The sequence below is a fragment of the Falco naumanni genome, chromosome 4, assembly GCF_017639655.2.
Source record: "Falco naumanni isolate bFalNau1 chromosome 4, bFalNau1.pat, whole genome shotgun sequence".
Classification (NCBI taxonomy): Eukaryota; Metazoa; Chordata; class Aves; order Falconiformes; family Falconidae; genus Falco; species Falco naumanni.
The window spans coordinates 9,728,977-9,752,832 of record NC_054057.1 but is presented as its reverse complement, the minus strand read 5'-3'; the positions used below and the strand labels follow the sequence as shown (position 1 = coordinate 9,752,832).

Here is a 23,856-nt window from a genome sequence, read left to right as displayed (position 1 = left end):
TACCCCATTCCTAGCCTCCTTGTACCCAACTCACATCATTCTTGTGCTTCTCTTTTGAATCTTCTGTTGCATTCTTTTGCTTTATAATTTAAATACTGCCTGAGCTCTTCAGTGGTTAAAAGAGAACCACAGCTTAGGAATTCATTTTGGTGTTCAGCAGTGGGAGCTCAAAAGGACATGTGATAATCCAAGTATTCATTAAATGATCAGGGGGGCAAACAATGAGTGAACACAGCTTGCTGGTGGCAAAGAATTATTGAACCTCATCATACGTAGGTATGGCTGTGGAACAGTACAGGCGGATCTTGTGACACTGAGAATTATAAAACAGTGTGTGAAATGTAACACTAGTAAGGGTCAATTAATGTGTGTAGGTGAAAAAGTAGCTTTGACTTGAGAAACGGTCTGTAAGATTTCTGTTTCCATTCAGGAGATGAAGTCACTGTGCAGTTCTAACAGTGTCAGCTCATTGCTGGTATCATGTATAAATATGCGTTCCAGCATAACTCAAACCACTTTTTTTTCCCTGTATTTTAGAGGTGTAACCTTCCCTAGTCATCTGTGCAGCCAGAACCCTTGTTCAGGTTCTTACCTTCTGGGATCTCAGCTACACTGTGCTTTTCCCTGAGTTTGACCATTATAGTTTTGCTTTATGTATGTTATTTTCCTGGCTGTCATGTTGATGATGTCTGTCCCTGTGTTCGTTTCTGCACTTGCTGCTCATCGTACGTTAGGACTGAGCTGCTTTCACTTCCCTTGTGTTGGCTCATTTGGTAGCAAGAGTTTGCACAGCCTGATGGATTGTCAGCCGTCGTCATGCTCTCTGTCATGTTGTCCCACAGGCTCACTGTAAACATCCACCAGGCTACTTCCTTTGAATTGCTTTTAAAAGTTATCCCACAAATATAGCTAGATTGACACATGTCCTCCTACCACCTTAACCAAAATAGTTTTCATGGCTTCCTTGTACTCCCCACTCTTTCTTTATCCATCTGTCCTCTTTTTTGCCTCGTCCTTTGATTCTAAGTTGTTGGAGCAGGGACTGTCTTACTTATTCCATCCGTACAGTGACTGGAACAGCAGGGTCTTAGTTTATGAAATAATGCAAGTAGTAAAAGACAAAAAATGAGTATATTTTCTAACACGTACTCCAAAGCAGTCCTTGAACAGTGTCAGAAACAGGATACAGTTTCAAGAAAGGGAATGCCCAGCCATTCTGGCTGCTGTCAAAGATGAACAAGATGCACGATATCCATTGGGAAAAGGTATGTCTGAGCTGCATACAGAAAAAGGTTAGGGTGGTGGCCGTTCAAGCACTCCAGATATTTCTTGTAGTTGAGAATTAAAGTAATAAAATCATTTTTGTTCAAGTAGCTGTAACTCATTTCCCCACTGTTGCTGCTGAAGGTTTTCAGCAAAGTGACAGTTTCTTTTACTATTTGTTCCTTTTATTTTGCATTCTAAGTCAGTTTTTGAATTGGCATCCAACAAAACAAAGCATGTAAGAGGCAGAAAAAGTCATATTCTGTGTTACGTGTTATGTACAGATTAGATGATGTTAATAGAGGAAAAGAAATGTATATAATTAGATCCTGAGGAGCACTTTCAACTGGGTGTGTAGGCATGCAGTTGAGTTTTTATTTGAACACTGAAAGGGAATGACTAAATCGGTTGTTCCCAACACTTCTGTAGTTATCCCCGATTTGAAAGGAATTTGCAGTGTTCGTGGTCTGGTACTGTAGAGTTTGCTCAAGTTCAGCAAAACTTGTTAATCCATGTCTGCTGAAATACTGCCTCTCATCAGGAAGTCTTTGCATTTAATCTGTGGCTTCGTCTGTAGGGAGTGAAGAAATGATGCTTTATCCGTTACCATTGGACTTTCTAACTGTGCAATATTTAATGTGTTTGACTGCATCTGTAGGACATGGTGATCTTCCAGTTTAATCTTAAGAATTGCGTCCTTTACTATATTTTTCATGAGGTTCACTGTTAAAAGTAAACAATGTACAGTACTTAACACCTTTACATAAACTCAAACATCATCTGCTGTGACTAAAACAGCACTTTGAAGCCCCCCACAGCCAGTCTCCATTCTTCTGAAATACCTTCTTTTTCCTGTTTTCTCCTTGTTCACGTATTTTCTAAGCCAGGTATCGAATTGTTCTAGCTCCTTTCTCCACATATGTCTCCACACAACATAATTTCGAAGCTTTATTTAGCACGATAGGCTGTCTCCAGTAGTTAAGGAAAGGTGTCAATAAAGGGCATATTCAGGGAAGTCCTTCTCTTTATATGTCTTAACTTTCTTTCTGTATTCAGTCCATCATTTTAATCTGTTTTATTCTTTCCTATTTACTCTGTCTGCTCCATTATTTTTTTTTTTTTTTACTTATTTCCTTCCTATTTGTCCTTCCTCGGATAATTCCACTAAGAATCTCCAGGTACATCTCCACAGCAGCTCAGGTTATATGTCATTGCATATAGTCCATGGCCCTGTAATCCTGTTCCTCTCCTATGTCTTGAATAATCTTGAAGCGACATTCTACTAAGGGGAGGCAGGGAGTGAGGAGTTGCACTTAGATCAACTTAGGTAGCATTGTTTGAATAGATGATCAAGTTTTTTTTTCTTTGTGCTCAACTCTCTCTCCATTGTTATTCACACTAGTCATACACCATATTTTTCATATTTTTCTCCTCGTACATAGCTTACCATAATACCTTTGATGGTGGTGTTCTTTTTGGCAGTCTGATCTATTTTGCACAAGGGTGGATGATTCCTAGGATACATCTCCCATACTTCTAGGTGTTCTTAACGATATCACTTCCTGCTCCTAGGGAAACACTTAAAGTAACACAGACCTGTATTGTTCTCCTGGGTTTGCCCCTTCACGTGAAGTCTTTTTTTCCCCCTACTGTTAGTGCAATTCTAGCCCAGTAAAAGATCAGATTGTATCAGTGATGACCATCTAGAGTCACATGTTTAACTTTCAGCAACCTCAGTGATCCAAAGACTAAAAAATTTTGTTATGTGCTGGAAATCAGAATAACATTGTAAGAGGCTCAAATAGAATTCTTGATTTTAAGTAGCCTTTCCCAGTACAGAAATATTTACAAAATCAATGTTATGTTAGCTTGTAGCTCATGTTTTTAGCAGTTGCCTTCTACTTGCGAAAATGACTGAAGAGACAAGATTAATTCTATCTCTTAAGATATAGAGAAGTATACTATAGTGCACCAATACAGCAAACATTTTATGTACTAAGAACTGCTCAAAGGCTACATGGTTATTCTAACTACAGTCTAATCCAAAATGGTAGGAAAGTACGAGGAGTCCGTTTATTCCCCTGTGCGTTTTCTGTATCTACATGTGACAAAATAACTAGTACAACAGCTGTTGACTAAGACTAACCAACAGTTCCAACCTATCCATAGACAGGGGTTAAGAAAAAGCAGAGGTGTTATAATCAGTATGGTTGAAGACAGATTTTGTGACATGCTATATAAGCTGAAGTGCTGAGAAGTTGAATGGGTTTTCTGATACACATTCCTCTTCTTTATATTTTAAACAGTAACAACAAATCCCAAGTTAAATACAGATGGGGAAATGGCTCTGGGTTTGAATTAATTGTATTAATCAGGCAATTTCTAAGAAAAAGGTACCCAGTTTCTCCGGTGCAGAAGGTGATTAGTAAAGAAAGGGGAAATTACATTCCTGTGTAAGCAGAAGAGATAGTAGTTACTATTGCTAGTGGAATGGTGTGGGCTTAGTGGGATCTGAAGACTGGGAGAAATTATAATGTGCCATAAATCAATGTCTTTATTAAGGCTGCTTTCAAGCATTCAATAAAATCAGGGTGGTTTTTTTCCTTAGACTTCGAGATCTCTTGAGGATCAAGGCTGATAAATAAAAGACGGAAATGGCAGTCTGTGGAAAAAAAATCCTCTCCTTTGTAGCTCTATGTTTCTGCCCTTTATTGACAGCATTAAGGTCCATTCTCATATGTGGTAGTGACTTAACTTCACCTACATTCAGAAATGTAGCCCATCTTAATGGAGGACTGTCCTTGTGGAATAAAGTTTTCCATACATTGGGGGTGGAGTATCATGAGTCCTCTTCTCAGAACAAACGTTTTAATATTTGAGGGCCTGGTTTTCTGTGTATTTTGTCGGACTGCTGTTTTGAGGGTTCAGAAAAAGTGGTGTGTGTGTGTGTTTTATGTGTTTTGTAGCTTGATACTTCTTCTGTTGACTTTGGTGCCCAAAGTTAATGTTACATAGGAGTGTTCTTAAAAGTGTTTGAAGAAGGTGGGGCTGGTTACTTAATTCTTGGAAGTAACCTGAGTCTTAATTAAATCAAGGCCAGATGTCACAGATGTCCTCTTGGTAACTTCAGAACAGTGTAAGCTTGATGCTGCAACTACTTTGAGTCTCTTCTGACAGTGGTTCGTAAAGAAGTTGGCGATCATCTTGTGTCATAAGTGATCTTCCAGCATGGAAGTGTCTTACATTGAAAACTGAATTACTGTGATTGCGTATGGAACTGGATGAGTCTGGACTGGAAGACTAAATACTAATACAGTCCTTGTAGAGAGGATTGCTTTCAGCAGGCTGCAATGCCATTGTCGTTTGGGATGTTGGGATAAGAAGGTTATCTCAGGCATAGAATTTGTCATTGCTATTTTTAAAGAATTAACAGGGCAGCAGGCACCAAAATGTGTTTTTAGCCAGCTAAGTAGAGGCAGTACATGGCTGGCTGTGTTTGGGGAACATTTCCACTTGCTACAGAGATACTGCACATTGCCAAACAAGTTGAAATAATTAAAAAATACTGGACAACTAATTTAGTTAATGCGTTATTTCGTCAAGTATTAATCTAAATATTTGGAATGCAAATAATTCAGACCTGGAGCTTCCTGAAGCTGAGGCACAGCACACTCAGAATCTGCAAAGAAGTTCTCTAGTTTTGATGTAAAATATTGTGGGGTGACTTCAGTGGGACGTAGGTGCTTGGAAGTACTTGTGGATCTGCTCCTTGTTCCTGTTAAGACGCAGCTTTTGCAGTTAGTAGTGATACTTAGATAATACAGAAGTGCTCTAAGTATTAAATTATTAAGGTTTATTTTAAATCTTTGTGTGTTCTGTAAGCAAAATATGTGAGAATTTAGAAGTTTAGTGACTTCTGTTGCTTCTCTACCATGACTTACTTGAATTATTATTGATGTTATCTGGAAGCCAGACTTCTTCCCCAATCACTTTTCTGATAAACTTCATTTTAAAAGGAAATTGTGAGGTTGAAACACCTTAATGCTCAGGAATATGATCTGAAATAAAAATATTAAGAAACTTATTTAATGATGTAAAAAATTAATGCCCCCTGGCTTTCAAAGATGTGGCCAAATGTAGCAGTTGTATGTGCGGATTAAATACTTACACGTGGAAATGAGTAGTTAAAGCTTAAGTTTTTTCCTAGAATTCTTTCCTTTCCTATATTATATATTTCCTATATTAACCTACACAGTGTAAGAGGAAACATTTTAATATATAAAGTGCTTTCTTGGTTTTTTTTTTTCTTGTAAAGAACAAATCTGTGTATGCAAATTATTCACAAAAACTTTGTAATGATTCAAGATGAGCATACATAGTAATTGAGCTGCATTATGTGATAACCTAATCAAAAGCTGTATAGTATTTTCCCTTTGCATTTTAAAAATATTTAATGTTTATTTCTTTTTTCTTATTTACTTACTACTCTTTTTAAAAGTATTCTGTTTGCTTTTAAATCATGCTCTGCCAAGAATCAAATAAAATATATTTGGCCTGACTGAATTTAAGTGCTGACCCGCAGTATTATCAGTGTGTACTTTGGATTGGTGTAGACGTAAATATTCCATCAGAATATGCTAAGCATAAATTAATGGGGGTTTGAGGTCTGACATACAATACTGTTGAGAGAGGTCATTATGCAGCTGGTTGAGGAAACACAGGACTGGAAGGTCCTGAAGTCTGCTTCCAGGTACAGTTTTTGAAATTGATCATATCAAGCTCTATTGTAAAATGAATATGAGTCTTTGATTTGAGTAATTTTCTCCTTTTCAAGGCTGCTTACAGAACCACATCCAAAATGGTTATAAATTTTACATAAATTCCAATTTTACTGATGGACATTCATCTTAATATTGTCCTCTAGCTGAAATGATTCTTTGATGTCCAAGGCCTTACCTGACTGATGTGTATCTAGAGAGCAATTACTCCTCTCTTGGTTTTCTTTTTGCTAGACTAACCAAGCAAACTTTTATTAGTCTCCTCACATCGTGATGTGGGGATCCTACTGCATTGAGCAGCTTTATAGCACTTGTCCTCATGCTGTTTGAAGTTATTGAAAATGGGACGAAAGAATTGTATATAACATTTCAGAGGAGCATCTCGGATGGTAAGATATTCCCAGGAGGTATGAAGAAGTGTTAAAGCCATCTAATCATTCCAGGGTTGGGGGAGAGAGAGGGGAAAGCTGAGACAGCCATGAAACTCGAACTAATCTAATCAGCAGTGGGGAACAAGAAAGTTACTCAGCACTGAACCTGCTGTTGAATCATGGTATTGCTATTTTGTTACATTTATTTCAGTGTATTTACATGATTTGCAACAGTTGGGCTGAACGTTTCGCTGAAAAGCTGGTCTTTAACATGGAGGACTTGAATTAGATTATGAAAAATGAAAGTGTCTTTACTGTGCAAGCACTTAGGAAATTGTACGTCTTCTGTCAGCTAGCCCTTACTTGTGGTGGTGCAGGGGTGACCAGACTTCTTAACACACTTCCAGACACGTGAAGGACATGAGAAAATGATTGGGGGAAGTCAGCATGGATTTCCCAAGGGGCCATCAGACCTAACCAACCTGACAGCCCGGTGCAGAGCAGAGCAGTGGGTGTCTTTGATTTGAATGCATTGAGACCTTCAGTGCTGTCTCTTGTGACGTCCTCACAGACAAACTGTTGAAGTAAGTGGAGGCCACACAGGCGGGCAGTCACGGCCCAGCCAAGCTCAGAACATTGTGATCAGCAGCATGAAGTCTGCCTGGAGGACAGTCACTAGCGGTGTGCCCCAGGGGCTGATACCGGAGCTACTCCTGTTTCAATGTCTTCAGCGGGATGACGGGGCAGAGCGCATCCTCAGCACGTTGGCAGGACACACCAAACTCGGTGGAGGGTAGATAGAGCAGATGGTTGTGCTGCTCCTCAGAGGGCTTTGACAGGTGGAGACACGGGTGACAGGAACCCCATGGAAAGGGTTGAGCAAAGGGAAGTGCCAGGCCCTGTACCTGGAGAGGAATGACCCCCTGCACGCACCAGTACGGGCCGGAGGCTGACTGGCTGGAAAGCAGCTTCAGAGAAAAGGACCCGGGTGTCCTGGTGGGCAAGAAGTTGAACATAGCTAAGGAAGTGCAGCGCCGGAAGACCGAGGGAGGTGACCCTTGCCCTCTGCTCCACGTTGGGGAGGCCTCAACAGGAGCGTTCAGTCCAGTCTGGGGTTTTCCTGTACAGGAAAGGCATGGACTTACTGTCCAGCGTAGGGTCACAAAGAGCATTTAGGGGAGTGGAGCATCTTTTGTGTGAGAGGCTGAGAGAGTTGGGATTCTCCAGGCTGGAGCAGAGAGGGCTCGCCACGGACCTTGGCTGGTCAAACACTGGAAGAAGTTGCCGAGTCTCCATCCTTGGTGCTATTCAGCACCCAGTGGGACCCAGTTCTAGGCAACCTGCTCTACCTCAGCCTGCTTTGAGCAAGGAGGCTGGACTAGACGATCTCCAGAGGCGCCTTCCAACCTCAGTGATTCTATGTAAATCTTTAATGGAAAGAAATTTTTATAACGAGCTTTGACTCAAGACAACTGTCAGTGATCACTTTGTTATAGTTGAATACATTTGTGCAATGGACTCAAATTAAAACCCAGGAAATCCCATCTGAACAGAATAACATACATCGTATATACTCTTCATGATCACTCAGAAACTGTTGGATGATATCCTTTCTAAGATCTGCCAGTATAAATGGAAAACATAAGTAACTTGCTTTTTTGATCAAACAGGTCAAAACAGTTATGGAGAAATACATTAGGAGTGATAAATTAGGTTAGTAGTATGTCTGTTTATCATCCAAGAACTCTTGGACAGCTCACAATTACTAATAATATTAGATGTAATTAAATGTTATAAAAGTGATTTCTTTTCTGTATCTTAATGAGAGCAAGAGCTGGATTTTTACTTGAAAGGAGATAGAAGATTCTCTGTATTTATTAGGAAAATTCATTTAACATCCAGTTTTCTTTGCAAGCATGTCTTAAAGGCATGTTTACATGAGTTTATGTGGACATATTTTTTTATTTTGTTAGTTTAGCTGTAAATTAAAAGCTCTTTCCTCTTTTATCTGTTATCTTTGAACTAGTCAGTTTCATTTTGGAATTTGATGTGTTATTACTTTGCCACTATTAATGTATGAAATAGTTCCAAGGCAAAATGCAAGAAAACCAAGCAGGGACATAGAAGAGGATGATGTATTCATCAAGAGATATGTATTCAACATTTAAATACTGCGCTGCATTCATACTCTAAAATTAAGTTGTCCGTATACTCTGTAGTGAATGCCATTCATTCCATTCCATTAAGCAGGTGGAGAAACTGAAACTGAGAGGTGAAATAATCCATTTCAATTTATCAGGCAACCTAGTAATAGGAACAGAAATAAAATTCAGATCTACTTGGTTCTATGTTTAGGCTTAGAGTAGGATAGCTTTAGTTTAGCACGATGATGAGGAGTTGGCCTATTCAGTATGTAAGAGATCATAGAATTACGGAGTGCTTTGGGTTGGAAGGGACTTTAAAGACACTCACCCAGTTCCAGCCCCCCTGCCATGGGCAGGACACCTTCCACCAGACCAGGCTGCTCAAAGCCCCATCCAAGCTGGCCTTGAGCACTGCCAGGGATGGGGCATCTGCAGCTTCTCTGGGAAACTTGTTCCAGCATCTAGCCACCCTCACAGTAAAGAACTTCTTCCTAATAGCTAATCTAAATCTACCCTCTTTTAGTTTAAAACTGTTAGCCCTTGTCCTATCACTGCAGGCCCTACTACGAAGTCTGTCCCCATCTTTCTTATAAGCCCCCTTTAGGTACTGGAAGGCTGCTGTAAGGTCTCCCCGGTGCCTTCTCTTCTCCAGGCTGAACAACCCCAACTCTCTCAGCCTGTCTTCATGGGAGAGAGACTCCAGTCTGCTCATCTTTGTGACCCTCCTCTGAACTTGTTCCATAAGGTCCATGTCCTTCTTACACTGGGGCCCAAGGGCTGAACGCAGCGCTACAGGTGGGGTCTCACAAGAGCGGAGCAGAGGGAGAGATTCACCTCCCTTGACCTGTTGGTCACCCTTCTTTTGATGCAGCCCAGGATTTGTTTTTTCTGGGCTGCAAGTGAACATTGCTGGGTCATGGTTGAGTCCACCAACACCCCCGAGTCCTTCTCCCCAGAACTTCTCTCAATCCTTTTTCCATCCAACCTGTACTGATACTGGGGGTTGCACTTGCACGTGCACTTGGCCTTGTAGAACTTCATGAGGTTTTCTCGGTGTTGAGGATAGTGGGGTGATTAGTGCTATTTAAGCAGGAGGTGCTTGTTTGTTGAGGGTTTACATGCGTGTGCCTGGTAGGATGACCTGACTTGGTTTCATCTGCTGGAAAGGGGCAGTGGGATTTTGCTGCTAACCGCCAGGTGTGTTTAGCTGGAGTGCAGTGGCTTTGGCAGGACAGAAATGTCGTGTACGAGTGTAAAGAAGGAAGAGACTCACGGCAGAAGGCAGTCGGTGAGCCAGAAAGGAGCTTTTCTGGCTAGCACAATAGATGGTCACCGCTGCCTGCGTTTAGGGTACTCGTGACTTTGGATACGTAAAAGTAATCTGAAATCTGCAAAGCACCAATTTCACATCGATCATGCAGACCCTCGGCGTTATTCTTAATCTCTCTGGCTGGCTTCGGTCCAAGGTTATTATCGATCACTAATGCCCACGGATTTGAAGAGCAGTTCTAAAGATGGAAATGAGGCACAGAACTCCAGAAGTTTAGCAGTGTAGTCTCATAATTCATGGTACAGATCAGAAAATGTGTATTTTCGTGGTGGCTTTAGGAACTTTCTGTCATAAATATGGATCTGTGCATAATTTTCCCATGATCCTATTGGGAGTTTATTGTTTTGGATGATGTGGACAGGAAATGGATACTTAGAAACTGATGGATGAAGAAACTAATTCCTCACCTGATTAGAAATCTGTTTTGGGGAAAAATAATATGAGTGGTTTACTTGAGGCTGTACTCTAAAGGCAGAGGCAGAGCTATGAAGTGTTTGAAATAAAAATGATACAATATTTTAATTCAGGGAAAATACTTGTCGTTTATTTTCCTTGTAGTAAAATTGAAAATAGTAAGAAAAGCTGAAAAGGACAATGATGTCTTTCAAATGAATTTATGAACAATTTTAAAAGTGTGTACAGATATATATTTATGGGAGTAAGGTAAGGAATATACAAATAAAACATTCAGTCATATTTCTTTCTTGTAATGAGGCGTGAGTGTGGGGTAGAGAGATTATGAAGAACAGGTGGCATAATGTCCCTAAAAGTCAGTCTACTCTAGGACCGGCAGCCAACAAAAGTTCGTATGCTTATTCCATGATAATTACATGTATATTTTGAAGCACAGATACTCACTGGGCAAATAGAAGATCTCAATCAACACAGTCAAAATTACAATGTCTACTTAAGGTATAACTTGGTTTTAATTTCATAGGTGTAAGTCAAAACCGCTTGCCAACTTTTGCCCTCAAAATACCCTTTAAATTATTCTGAATGAGATCCTGAGAGCACAATTGAATGTATGACTTCTATAGGAGAGTTGCTGTAATCCATGTTGGGTTGATGTGTGTACCTGTGGAAGGACATTTTACTTCCCCCCTAGGAAAGAGACTGTTCAAATTTATTTTTATGTGACTTGTAACAGCAGCATGGAAAGCAAATTATTGTTCTTATATCTGTGCAGTGTGCTGGGTTAAAACTAAAGTTTTGGTCACCCTTCTCAATGTTTAGATCAAGCTAATCTGAATTTTGCCAGAAATTTTTGGTCTGGAGTTTGTCGGATACAGGTTTTGTGGACACAGTAGTTCACGTAGGAGTGGTAAAATGTCTTTGGTGGTTTACTTGGCCCTCCTCCTTCACAGTTACGCCTTTTCTTGTCAGGGGTAAGGGGAGAAGGTTATTTTCTGGGCTGGCCCCAGCATATAAGCCATTAGCTGGACAACTGTGATGTAAATTCAGTGCATAAAAGAGCAAGGAACAAAACAAATTTGTTGGGATAGACTATTTCATGAAATTACTGTTTCCCTCCTATAGCGACTCACAAAAAGGTTTTTACATATGGTGCAACAAATACAGGTGTGCTTAAAGAAAATTTTTATATAGTAAATATTTGCTTGGCTCCATCTTTGTGTGGCAGTGACCCAAGAAGTAACTCGGTGTGCATTTTGGCTTAGAGAGATTTTATATGTTGGCACGTTGTATAATGTCACACATTATTAGATCAGATACGTCTGTGCTTGAAGAATAAAATTTCTTCAGACTATTTCACTGGCCTTTTTCCTTATTAGTTTCAAATCACTATTTCTGTGATCACAAAAATGCATTAAAATAGATTCTATATTCCTCTTATTCTCCACAGCGATGGAGTTTCATGAAAACCTGCACAATATAGGAGCAAGAGAAGGCTTAAAAGAAAGAAAACTGCAAAAATCAGTAGAAAGTTTTACGTGGAACATTACAATTTTAAAGGTAATGTACCTTCCTTTGTTGGTTAGTTACTGTATTTTTCCATTCATAACTGACATTCTAATATTGTTACTTTTCATTATTCTGTGTCACAGTGCAACTAGATTTATTCACTTCTGTAACCATATTCAGTTTAATTTATATAACTTGAAAACACAGCAGGCTTTCAATGTGAATTTTTCTTCTTTTCTTTTGTTGGGGGGTTGTTTAATTTAGTTTGTCTGACATTTTCTTCTTGAAACCTTCTAACGTTAACAGGATCTGCTGTAATCTTGAATACAGGGTTGAAATAATGACTATTGATTCTGTGAAGCAACTGGGGCTGCGAGGATGCTATGCTACTGTTTAAACCCTGCTTTGTGATTTGAAAGGGAGTAAGAGTGTTAAGGTTAATGCAGTTATTGAAAAACAAAAGGGAAGCTATTGCTCCTGCAGTCAATGATGAATGGTACATACAAATTATGTTATTAATCCAGATTGAAGTTGCGTGTTTGTGAGCTGGAGATTTTCTTTGCATTTTGTCAAGTGCATTTGCTTATGTTTTGACACAACAGTAAGTGGTGAAGCATGAAAAAGCTTTTAGCATGTCGTGGTTTAACCCCAGCCAGCGACTAAGCAACATGCAGCTGCGCACTCACTCCCCCCATAGCGGGATGGGGGGGAGGATCAGAAGAGTAAAAGTGAGAAAACTCCTGCGTTGGGGTAGAAGCAGTTTAATTGGTAAAGCAGAAGCCGTGCACGCAAGCAAAGCAAAACAAGGAACTCATTCACCACTGCCCTTGGGCAGGCAGGTGTGCAGCCAATCCCCAGGAAAGCCGAGCTCCATCATGCGCAGCGGTTACTCGGGAAGACAAACGCCATAATGCCAAATGTCCCCCCTTCCTCCTTCTTCACCCAGTTCATGTACTCAGCGTGATGCCATATGGTACGGAATATCCCTTTGGCTAGTTCAGGTCAGCTGCCCTGGCTGTGTCCCCTCCCCATTTCCCGTGTCCCTCCAGCCCTCTCGCTGGCAGGGCCCAGGGAACTGAAAAGTCCTTGATTTGGTATAAACATCCCCCAGCAACAACCAAACCCATCCGTGTGCTGTCGGCGCTGCTCTCACACCAGCGCCAAAACACAGCCCTGCACCAGCTACTGGGAAGAAAACTCTATCCCAGCTGAAACAGGGACACAGTGAGAGACCCTCAGGAATGCAGAACACTTCAAGTTTCTTGCTGATGGTTTTTCATCTCAGCAAAGTATATAAAAATTTATAGAGACCAAAACTGCCTCCCTTAATTTATTCCTTTGATACTGTCTTTCTAGCCCAAATTATTCAAGTTTTCTGTTTACATCCACTAATGAGTTCTTCTCTCCCACTCAAATATTTCATCAATACATTAAACTATAAAGTCTGTTTTAATTATAAAGAAAATTATTTTCTCCCACATATTTTTATTTTGGTTTTAGTTCTTACTGAAAACACAATTCCCTGTCACCTCTTCTTACAGTGAACTACTACAGAAAAGCAGCAATACACATGTATTTCTCCAGCTTTCCGTGCTGGTTTCAGCTGTTGAGTTTTTCATGGTGTTGCTTGGTGCTCCAGTCCCCCTTGTGTTACACTGCACAAATCCAGTGCAGGGGGCAAATCAAAAACAGGTGAAATTTACTACAGTGTGTACAGTTGATCCGTTCTTAAAAATATGCATTCAGGTTCTGCTTATAGGTAAAAGGACCAGATGGACTAAAAATGGACTAAAAAAACCCCAAACACTTTTCCTTTATTAGAGCGGAGTTTCTTGAAGACAGCGTATGGGGATGTGTCAAGTACCATTCCTGTGCTGCTTGAAGGATAGGAGGGGAGTCAGTTCAGCGGGTCTGGGCAAATGTCAAAGAAATAAATTCTTCTCTCTTCTTTGCTTTTCTGTCAAAGGTTCCAGACATCAGCTTGGATAGGCAAATCTATTTTAATGCTGCCTGAAACAGCAGTAGCTTTGCTGCATCTCTGCTTTCCATTCGGAGCATAATGGTTAGGGGGGGGAGAGGTTTGCAGTTGGATAAGCGACTGAAATGTGAAGTCGTGATTTCTGTGTAGTCAGAGAACCCACGTGGGAGATGTGGCTCTTCAGAATGCTGAATGGCTTTCGTGCATATCCTTAGGATTAACGCAATTTTGAAGTTAGAATGCCTTCCTTTTGAAGAGATTATTGAGAAAATCTCTTCAACATTGACTTGGATTTTTTTTCTACTTGCAGATTAAGGTCCTCTCTATAGGAAGGTACAATTTGTCACATAGTTAAACACCTCACCAATCTTTTTGATAACGTATTAACCAGTCTGTTGTCAAAACTTTGTCAGGAGGTATTAAAGAAAATTCTGGTAGGTTGTTACATCTTAAAAGTTATTTACAAGTATTACAGTTCACATAGGCATCCGTCAAGTGCATTTAGATGTGCAGAAAGTTAGAGGTTGTGATTTATTTGAAGTAACGCATTGAGGTTTTTCACTCCAAACTCTTAATTATAGGCTCTAACCATAGCTTCTCTTGCATTACACTGTTAAATAGAAAAAGTTTATCAGTTTCTAAGACCCTGCTCTTCCTGTCTGAAGAAAAAGACTTGCAATCATAATTTTCTAATCCTATGTTTTTCAATTTCTGTTTTTCCAGTTCTCTAAAAACTATGGGAGGACAGGAAGTGAAGGCCTACATTTTTTAGAGTAAAAAACGATCAGGAGAGTGACAGTCTGAGCCGCTTTCTTTTTTATTTTTTTTTTCTGTTGAATTCCTTGCCTGTGCCAAAACAACTTCCCTCTTGAACAGCAGAAAAATAAACCCCTGTCTATTCAGTGGCTCCAAATTTTGTTGTTCAACAAGCAATATGGTTGAGCGACAAACACACCAAAAGCAGTGCCATGCATAGATGGATTAAACTTTTTATTCTTGTAATTAAGAACAGTAATTTACATGGTCTCTTGGCTATGATTCAGGAATTGCTGTGTGTGGCTCTGAACAGCATTACTAAATAAATCTGCATGAGCGCCATCCTCAGCTCCCTCACAGAGGGATCACAGAATGCTCACATGGTGTGGCTGATGTATTTTCCAAACCAATTAAGCTGCATTTTACCCTCAAGGTACATATTGGTTTGGTTTTTTTTTTTTTCAATTGGGACATTTTGACTGTACTTGATGCAATGGAAAGTTTGATAAAATAAAAAAATTGACAGCTTAGTTCTAGGGGAACTTGTTTAGGACATCTGACATAGCTATTAATTATCTATATGAGAGTGTGTGGGCACACACGTTACAGTTACTATTTTAGAGGATTTTATTTTTCCTAACTTGAAGCCATGAGGCCAAATTTATTATTGGTATAGTATGTTTGAATTCAACTGAAATACCTCTAATTTGTGTATGTATATATGCACATGTTCCCGTTATTATGCACCCCATATGTGCACATACAGATGTTTGTTTAACTTCAGAGCATCACTTAGAGTAAATCTAGTCTGCTTTAGTGAACTTTGTTGCCTCTCAGAGAGGTGTAGAGGTTGTACAGTGTTAAATATTCCTTTCTTTCAAATAGAGGGAGTTTGCGAGATCATTTGCTAGTAATTCATTTATTGTTATTACTCAGACTGATAGCGCTCATATTTTCTAAACTTACATAATCACATTTTCTGTCAGGAAGAGTACACAGTGGAATAAAGAAAATTGCTCTAAGTGCTGTTGCAGCAAACTCCTACAAACAATCTAATGTAGCAATTTACAGACTTCTCTGACATAGCAAAACTTTGGAAAAAAACCTTTGTAGGCTCAGAATTTGAGCTGCCCATAGAAGGAGCATAATGGCATCTTTAAATTAGTCTTTGCAACAAAGAGCTGTCCTAAACATATAGGGAGGAGAGTTAAATGGAAGTACTCTGATTCAAAGTGGGGCTCCTAACTCCAGCATTTGTTAGATGCTTCTTGTCGGCTGTGAGTTTTTAGACATGTCACATTAGACATCACAAATTACTTTCTCTTGAAAGCAAGCCCAAGGCATGTAGTTCATGGCGTCTGTTACCTCTGTAATGCCATTGGTTCTGCACCTACATTGTTTTTATAAATGTATTTATAAATGGACTATTCAAGGTACTTAGAGGGGTGCAGCTGATAGCTGCTGCCTAGTCCTGTAGGTACTCAGAAAACCTCCCACGTCGCAGTTCAATTTAAATATCTAAAACTACTAGTCTCTTGTTGTTGCTGGACTGGTGAGATTTTGGCTCCTAATTAAACCTATATTTAGAAGTTAGGAAGTTAAGTCCTTTTTGTCCTGATTCTGTAAAAGCTCCTGGAGCACACCAGCTGCGCATGGAGCACTGCAGTGTATCCCACTGTCCCTAGCAGCCACTGCTCAGAGAAACAGTTTGAGAAAGGGGGACTGGCTTATTTTTTCTGATGCGAGCTTTGTGTCCCAGAAACTGAGCTGAAGCCCAGTAATTACTGTTGCAGTTTCTTGGGATTTGTGGGGGGAGAGGGTGCTTTTGCAGTTATTTCAAATGTCATCTCTACGGTTTTAATTTAATGCTCATGCACTCACTGAAGAACCTGATAACCAAAAATCATGAGTAAATACATACCAGATTATGCAGGTAGCTGTGCTGAGACACAGTGGAGTTTACGCTATATCCTATTGTCTCTGAAATGATATAATTTCATGGGTATGAGAACTGATAGGAAGCATTTTGATTTTGTTTTTAATTACCTTTCAGGAGCTATGATGTAAAAAACACTGCCTTTTAGCCAAAAGCTTCAAAACAAACTGAAGATGTTTAATGTTGATTTAAAAAAAAAACAAACAACCAAAACAGAGTAGTTGATGCAGACATATTGGGACAGAGAGGTGTGAAGGATACTGAATTGGGCTTCCACATTAATTCACTTCCTTTGTTATTGTTTATTAAAAGCTTAGGAATGAATATCAGTGGTGTTCTTTGATGTTTCTTAAGGCCTTTTTCATGTCTGCCTGCAGAACAGCTTGGTGCTTGATTCTTTTTCTGAAGCTTGTAGACATCAATATGTGAAATAGGTATTTTAAGTTACATAGTGCTCGGCGCTGTTTGTGATTTTTAACCGCAGGGAACGGAAGGGAGCAGCGTTTGCTGCCTGCTGCTGTGAGGACAGTGCTTTCTCGGTGCTCTGCACTTGGGACGTGCAAGACCTGTGTCAGTCCTGTTCCCAGGTGGGAATTACCACAAAGTGCTGGGAGTATATTTGAATTTTATGGTGTGTTTGCCAGACAACACTAAGGACTAAATTAATTTACATTCTGACTTATCTGAGGTGGAAGCCTGACATAGCAAGAAACATTTGGGTGTGGGTGTGCAGCTGCTCCAGATTCCAGCATTGAGTTGTCTTCACGAAGCAGCTTTGTTTCTTTGAATGGAGGTTTTTTTTTTTAAACTTCCTGATGATAAATCTGCTTGACTAAGGTCTGAGCTGTTGATAGGTTTCTTTTATCATTTTATCATAGGGCATTTTATCAGAGCGAGTAGCCTACAGCCATTTGGGCCTGGTAAGAAGGTGAAAAGGCACCCAAGTTGTCCGTAGATCTGAGAGATTCCTGTGTTCCAGCTTGTAGTCAATGACTGTATTATTAACTGACTTTCAAAATCAATGGCACCTACTGTGAAAATCAGTATCTCAGGCAGCTACAGAATGCGTAGACTATAAAGAATTGAAACTTAATCTTGAGAACCCTTGGGCAAGAGACACTTGATATACAGCTAGAAGGAAGGTCTTTGCATTCTTTTGATTAAGTGCGTGGGGGCAACTTTTTCAGATCTGGATGACTTTTTAACTTTTCTGCCTTTTAGATGCATTGTATTACTGTTCAGCAGTGTTCACTGTGACTACAACTTGAATTTTTAAGATTGACACTGCTTTTTTTCCCCCAGCATATGGCTTCACGATGGCACATCAACAGAGCTAGGTACCTTACATCAGTTGCACAGACATCTCTCACTTGAGCTTGTGCTGCGTTTGGTAGTAGTGGTTGGCTCTTCTTTTATCTTTGGATGAAGGCATGCCAGCAGATAATGACAATGCAGTTGGTTGCACAGACATTTTTCTGAGTTCAGTGGCATTCAGAAATCGATTGCTTCATTCTAAGTGTTAGAGAGTCGTGTACACAGATTGATTTTTCTGTTTCACCCTGGTCTAAACTTGATCCCACTTGGCCAGATCTGTTTAGTCTGAACCCACTCTTGTCTGCAATAATCCAGCCCCTTATCCCAGATCCTCTCTTGTCTACAAAGTTCATCTTCCCTGATTGGTGTTGTCCAGACACTTCCAGTTACCTGCTGAAAATCCAGACACTCCCGCTAACCCCTGGCTTCCTCTTTCCCCTCTCTCTCGTTCAGTATTCTGTTCCCACCCTGCGCCTAATTTTCTCTTCTGGCAGTTCTTGTCATTGCTTTCCAGGTCATACTGTCCCCACTTTGCCTCCTCTAGAGGTCCTTCCCAATGAGTGGTAATTTTAGTTTTCTCATCACCTTATCGGACTTCATTGTATTCTGCAGTCTTTTCCTGCTCTGCATTTTTTGTTTGTTTTTCTCTCTCACCAGCTTTTAGTCTCATTACCAAGCTCTCTCACTCCTTCTTAGTCCTTCTACTTGTCTGTCATTTTCAGGCTTCTTTCAAAATGGTGGGTTTTGTCAACCTGTTTTCTTTCTGTATTGTAATCCCAAATGTTGCCTCAGTCTTTCTCTTTCTCCACTGACCTGTGTGATCCAAATTCAGCCTTGTCGCGGTGTGTTTGGTTTTCATTATTTCACAATCTCCTCTTTCAGTAGGACCTAGTCTCTACTTTGTCCAGCAGTCCACTACAGTCCAACTTCCCTTTCTGCAGCCCTAGACTGATAGCCAGGTCGGTCCCAGAGATCACTCTTACCCCTTCATCTTGTCCATCTGCCTCCTCACCGGAGTCCCTGTCCCAGGATCTTCTTCCCGCTCTCCAGTCAGCCTTTTGGACTGCCTGCGTTGGCAACCGAATGTTGGTGGCAAGAGAACTTGGAGAAGCCATGCAAGAAAACCCCAACTTTTTCCTCTAATGCATATTCATTATTGTGTGGGAATGGAATATGCATTGTCTTACCACATTGCTGGAGCTGTCAAGAGATGAAGAATGATTGAGAATGAAAGCCTGAGTGATTGTACTAACCACGTTCAAAATCTGGTTTTTGTTTATTAAAAGCTCGTAACTTGGAACCACTACTCTGGGTCCCTGAAGTCATTTGAATTACAAGTCCCTACCTCAAGTGGGAGTGTGGAGGGAAGGATGGAAGATTGTTAAAAAGTTCTGACAGCATTTTTCTGTCTGTTCACAGAACTCAATGAACCATATGGATGAGATTAAAGAATAATATTGAACTGTAATAATAATAAAATCTGCCAATGGCAGAAATCCTGCATAGAAAGTGTCAGCTCAAGTAGTTAGTTTGGCAAGCATATAAGCAACTGAAAGCAAATTTTTTTTAGATGAGAAGTTTTGGGCAACCTTATTAATAGACTGTTGCTAGCAGCTCTGCCTATAATAAACAAATCGATTAAAATTCCAGAACTATATTCTACTAATCCATGTAAAGTGGAACTTGGGCTAGAAACAGATGCACTCCAGATATGACTCATTTAGTCTGCTGGAGTGTTTTAAATTAGCTTTTAGTTGTTTGTCAGTTTGGAAAAAAGTATGTGATTTAGAAAAAAAAAAAAATAGCCCTGGTTTTCCTTAGAAGAAAGTATTACCAAAGCTTGTGCTGCCATTGGTGAATTTCTGGATTTTTCTCCTGTCTTGTAATCAGAAAAAACCCCGCTTTGGCTATCGTAATCTTGGACAAGGGGAGGGTGGGCACTATTTCTTTGAAGAAAGCAATATTTGTTTTCTATTTTTGTGCCTCAAATGTGTAGTTTATTACTTCATAGGATAGTAATTATGTTCTGAGTTGCTAAAGAAGTAAAGCTGAAGTATCACACCGAGTGCACACGTGGTTTTGTCTGTCTGCTGTTCTACCTCTCCTTTATTTTTTAAATCAAAAAAAGTTGGATTTCAGCCTTATCTGGCAGAGGAGGAGAGTCAACATATCTGTTCTGTCTCCAGAAGAGATGTAAGCATCTCTTGAAGAGAAGCATCTGTCAGGAGCCAGAATCTACACAGGACAGACAGGAGTACTCCAATTGCAGGAGAAGTTGCAGTCGGTTGTTCATAACCTTGTTAGACGTTACAGGAACTGACAGTCTCGAGGCACTACAGTACCTGGTTTTTTTTGTGTGTTTGTGTGTGTGTTTCGTGAAATGAAAAAATAAACTTTATTTATTCTTTCATTTCAGTTGGAAATGACACTGTTTAAGATCTGCTACTTCTGAAGCTTTTACCTGCTTTCCTGTAAGCTGTGGGGCCGTTCTCTTTCAGGAGTGCACACACAGTGCGATCACTTTGGCCCTTACAGATTTCCTGCATGTGTTTGTGAGCTTTTCTGTGCTCACCGTGTGCTACGGCACTGCTCGTTCCCTGCGTACGGGCCGGCAGGCAGGGGATGGCTGCGGGCAAGGCAGTCTGTAATCTGCTCATGACAGCTGTTGCTGTTTGAGGGCTTTAATCAATACAAAGAGATGGAGTAGCTAATACCGCAGGACAGAGCCAGGTCACCTGTCTGGGACAGTTTCTCTAACACCTTTACTGAAAACTTAATTACTCTGAAGTGTAAAAGTGCAAGTGAAGAGGGGTAGCAATAGCACTGAACTGCAAACAAGCCTGTGAAGTCTTTGTCATCACTGTCCTTTTTATGTGTTGCTTGCCAACCTGTATTTTTGTATTTCATGCTTTGATAAACATTGATCCTTTACCATGCTGCTGTTGAATGAATCACATTGCTAGGGAAAAAAATTTCTAAGAACCAAACCCCCCAAATGGTTTAATAGCTCCCTGAAGTATTAAAATCAGCCTTCACAGTTTTCTTTATGCAGAAACATGTATAGTCCCCATGGATTAAAATTACAGCACAGATTACTTTCCTGAAAACTGTTAGGTAGAGATGATCCCAACCCCTTTATTTACGCAGATGGTTGGCTCCAGAGAAAGCAAAGAGCTTGATTCTTACTAGCATCAAATAATCCAATCTTGAGGGTTTTTTTGGTTTCTTAGGGAGAGGTGTTGGGGGTTGGGGTTTTTTTTGCGTTTTTTTTGAGCGGGGCAACTCTACCATTAATGTGAAACAAACAGAACGTGTGTGTGTGTGTGTGTGGTGGTGAAGAAAATCCTAGCATCAGTTGTGTATTCTAACTACATTTTTCTTCTTACAGGGACAAGCTGATCTTCTCAAATATGCTAAAAATGAAGCACTGGAGAATCTGAAACAAATCCATTACGCCACTCTTTCGTGTGGACTCAATAAACCAGGCACTGAAAATGCAGAAATCTCAAAGCCCCGTCGAAGTCTGGAGGTCATACCTGAAAAAGCAGGTGATGAAAATGGAGAATGAGAGAACGCTGTTCTCGTAATTATGGAGTTTATAACTCTGTGACCAATCGTAGCTGCGTAGGACATTTGCTTTGCACTTACTGTTGGAAAATATTTGGAATTTTTAAAGCACAACTGGAGAAGCTAATTACAATCTATTGAAACTGTGAATGTATGTAGCAGCTCTGCTTGTGAAGGCAATGATATTGTGTAACATGGAAATTACATTATTGGCCACAGTATAGTATATATGTAAAAGATACTGTAATTCAGTAATAGCGTGCTGAAAAGTTCATTATAGTGCCATAGGGAAATGGCTATTTTTGAAATGAGCTATAACTAGACGGAAATCAGTGGACAAAATTTGACAAGATGCCTTGATTTTCAAGTAATTGGATGCACAGGTCCTTTATTTCTTTGCACAATTTGTGAATTGTGCTAGTGAAGTGAATTACTTTTTTGAAAATCAGGTCCAGAAAGGTAGAATCCATATGTTTCACACTATATGTAATTCAGCCGCTCGGATAGTTGGGTTTGACGTGGTATTGATTTTATTGTTGAGCCATAAATTAAGATGAGAATGTAATTAGACAGTGATCGCTGACTTCAGTGCACTATAGGAGAGCCATTATGTAAAAGGAAAATGTGCAATCAATCTGATAGCCTATGTCGGAAGAAGATACGTACCTATTTTGCCTAAGATCTTCTGCAAATGTGTGTAGATAATGTGACCAAACTGCAAGCAAAATGTTGTAAATAGTTTTTCATTTTGTGAAGTGAAGTGCTCATATAAAGAAGTTTTATGAGATTGCTCCCAGACAAGTAAAGCTTTTAACTAAATTTTAACTTTTTTATTTTTCAAGTATTTTCTTCCTCACAGAATAGGTGGTATGTCAATAACCAGGTTTGTCAAAAAAAAAAAAAAAAAAAAAAAAAAGATGTTCTGGTTCTGTTTTGTTTTTTTGACAACATTAGGTAAAGGTATTGTAGCTGATATGCCCATTGTAAAATGACTATACCAACCTAGAGTGTCCTCCTACTGTTTCTGATTTAACAATAAAATGGACTATATAATTACAGAAGCTAATAAATTGGAAGAAAACCAAGCAAAATCCTACAGAGATCAAAATACAGTTTTTGTTCAGTTGCGGGGGAAAAGGGGAAGATGGTGATGTCTGTTGAAAAGTATTGTTTTAATTAGAGGTCTTCCAAGACATGCGTTCGACACTTGATTTTTATTTGTTTCACCAATTCAGGGTCCAGTTTCTGCGTTCAGATCGTAACAACCATCTATGTGTATATAACATCCTGTAGAAGTCAATGGAGCTGTGACCCAGAACATCAGCATACTTGCACTTAATCTGAATTATTAGGGCCTTAACTTTGTAATGACTAGGAAATTAATTTAAAGAGGGGGAGAAAGATGAAAACTATTTGCATAGTAAATGTCATATATTGAGCCTGCACTTTTAAATGTCAAACTGCTTGGGTTAGGAGCAGTTTTAGAAGGTGCTAAGCTCTTTCAGTGTCTAGTGACAGATTGGATGCCTCAATATTACAGTCTTGCCAGGAGCGAGTTCTGTTCTGTGTTGCACAAAATGAAACATTTAACCTGTGGTAAACACATGCAAGCGTTGTTTTTTGGACGGTCCTTCTCGGTGTTGCCAGCTGGAAGTCTTGCGATTGCACCTGGAGTTGATAGGAAGCCGTGTGAAGTTCACTGTTGCTAACTATATTCTTGAGCCATATGAAATTAGTCTTCCAGGGCCAAATCTATCAGATCTAAATCTGATTTATCTACAGCAAAATAACTGTGTTACATTAAGATTCAGCTGGGACATACATATACAAGGTCAGTTCCACTTTATCAGAAAACCCCAAAAGTCAGCTGTTGGAACTTTAGTTCTTTTAGTCCTAATTGAAAGATGTAGACTGTGGAAAAATGTCGATACAGTTAGCATTATACTTCAAAGAGGCCTAAAAACCAGTAAAGCTCCATTTGCAGTCCTGGCCCACCACTGGTTTTGTGCCATTTACAGAATGGCATAATTTATCTCACAAATGAAGCATTTCTGCACAGTCTCCAGCCAGGTTACCAGAATTGATGGCTTGGGTATTCTTAGCATTTATATATTTCTGTTTAGCACATTGCAACCTGGGAAGAGGTGAGGCAACATTGAAAGGATTAGACAGTTTGGTGGTTTTTTCTTCGTTTCAAGGTGAAAAAAGCTAAGTGAAAGATGAATATCACTTTATAAACTAGGGCTGACAGATTTTCTATGTCCAACTCTACAATATATATAACTCTGCTTACTCTGATCCTGTTCTATCTTGTTAGAAAGGAAGGTAATACTTCTTAAAAAAGTAATAACCTTACATAGTATCTGCTTTAAAAAAAAAAAGAAAAAAGTTAAAATATATGCATTCAGCTAAGTGACTATTTAAATATATTTGGATTTGAGCGTAGTGCAGATTCCTTAATATGGAGGTCACTTTTGTGCATTATTCATATGCGGTCCA

The 23,856-nt window shown here is 39.7% G+C and overlaps 1 protein-coding gene across 1 annotated transcript in view; it reads left to right on the top strand.

The window, feature by feature from the left end:
* PLCL2 (phospholipase C like 2) overlaps window positions 1–22,443 on the top strand; it is a 103,835-nt gene extending 81,392 nt beyond the window's left edge. Inside the window, exons 6-7 of the mRNA XM_040592048.1 lie at window positions 11,748–11,857; window positions 21,179–22,443. Coding sequence (XP_040447982.1) covers window positions 11,748–11,857; window positions 21,179–21,358 — 290 coding nt within the window. The 3' untranslated portion in view covers window positions 21,359–22,443. The remainder of the gene's footprint in view (window positions 1–11,747; window positions 11,858–21,178) is intronic.
* Window positions 22,444–23,856: the final 1,413 nt, after the last annotated feature.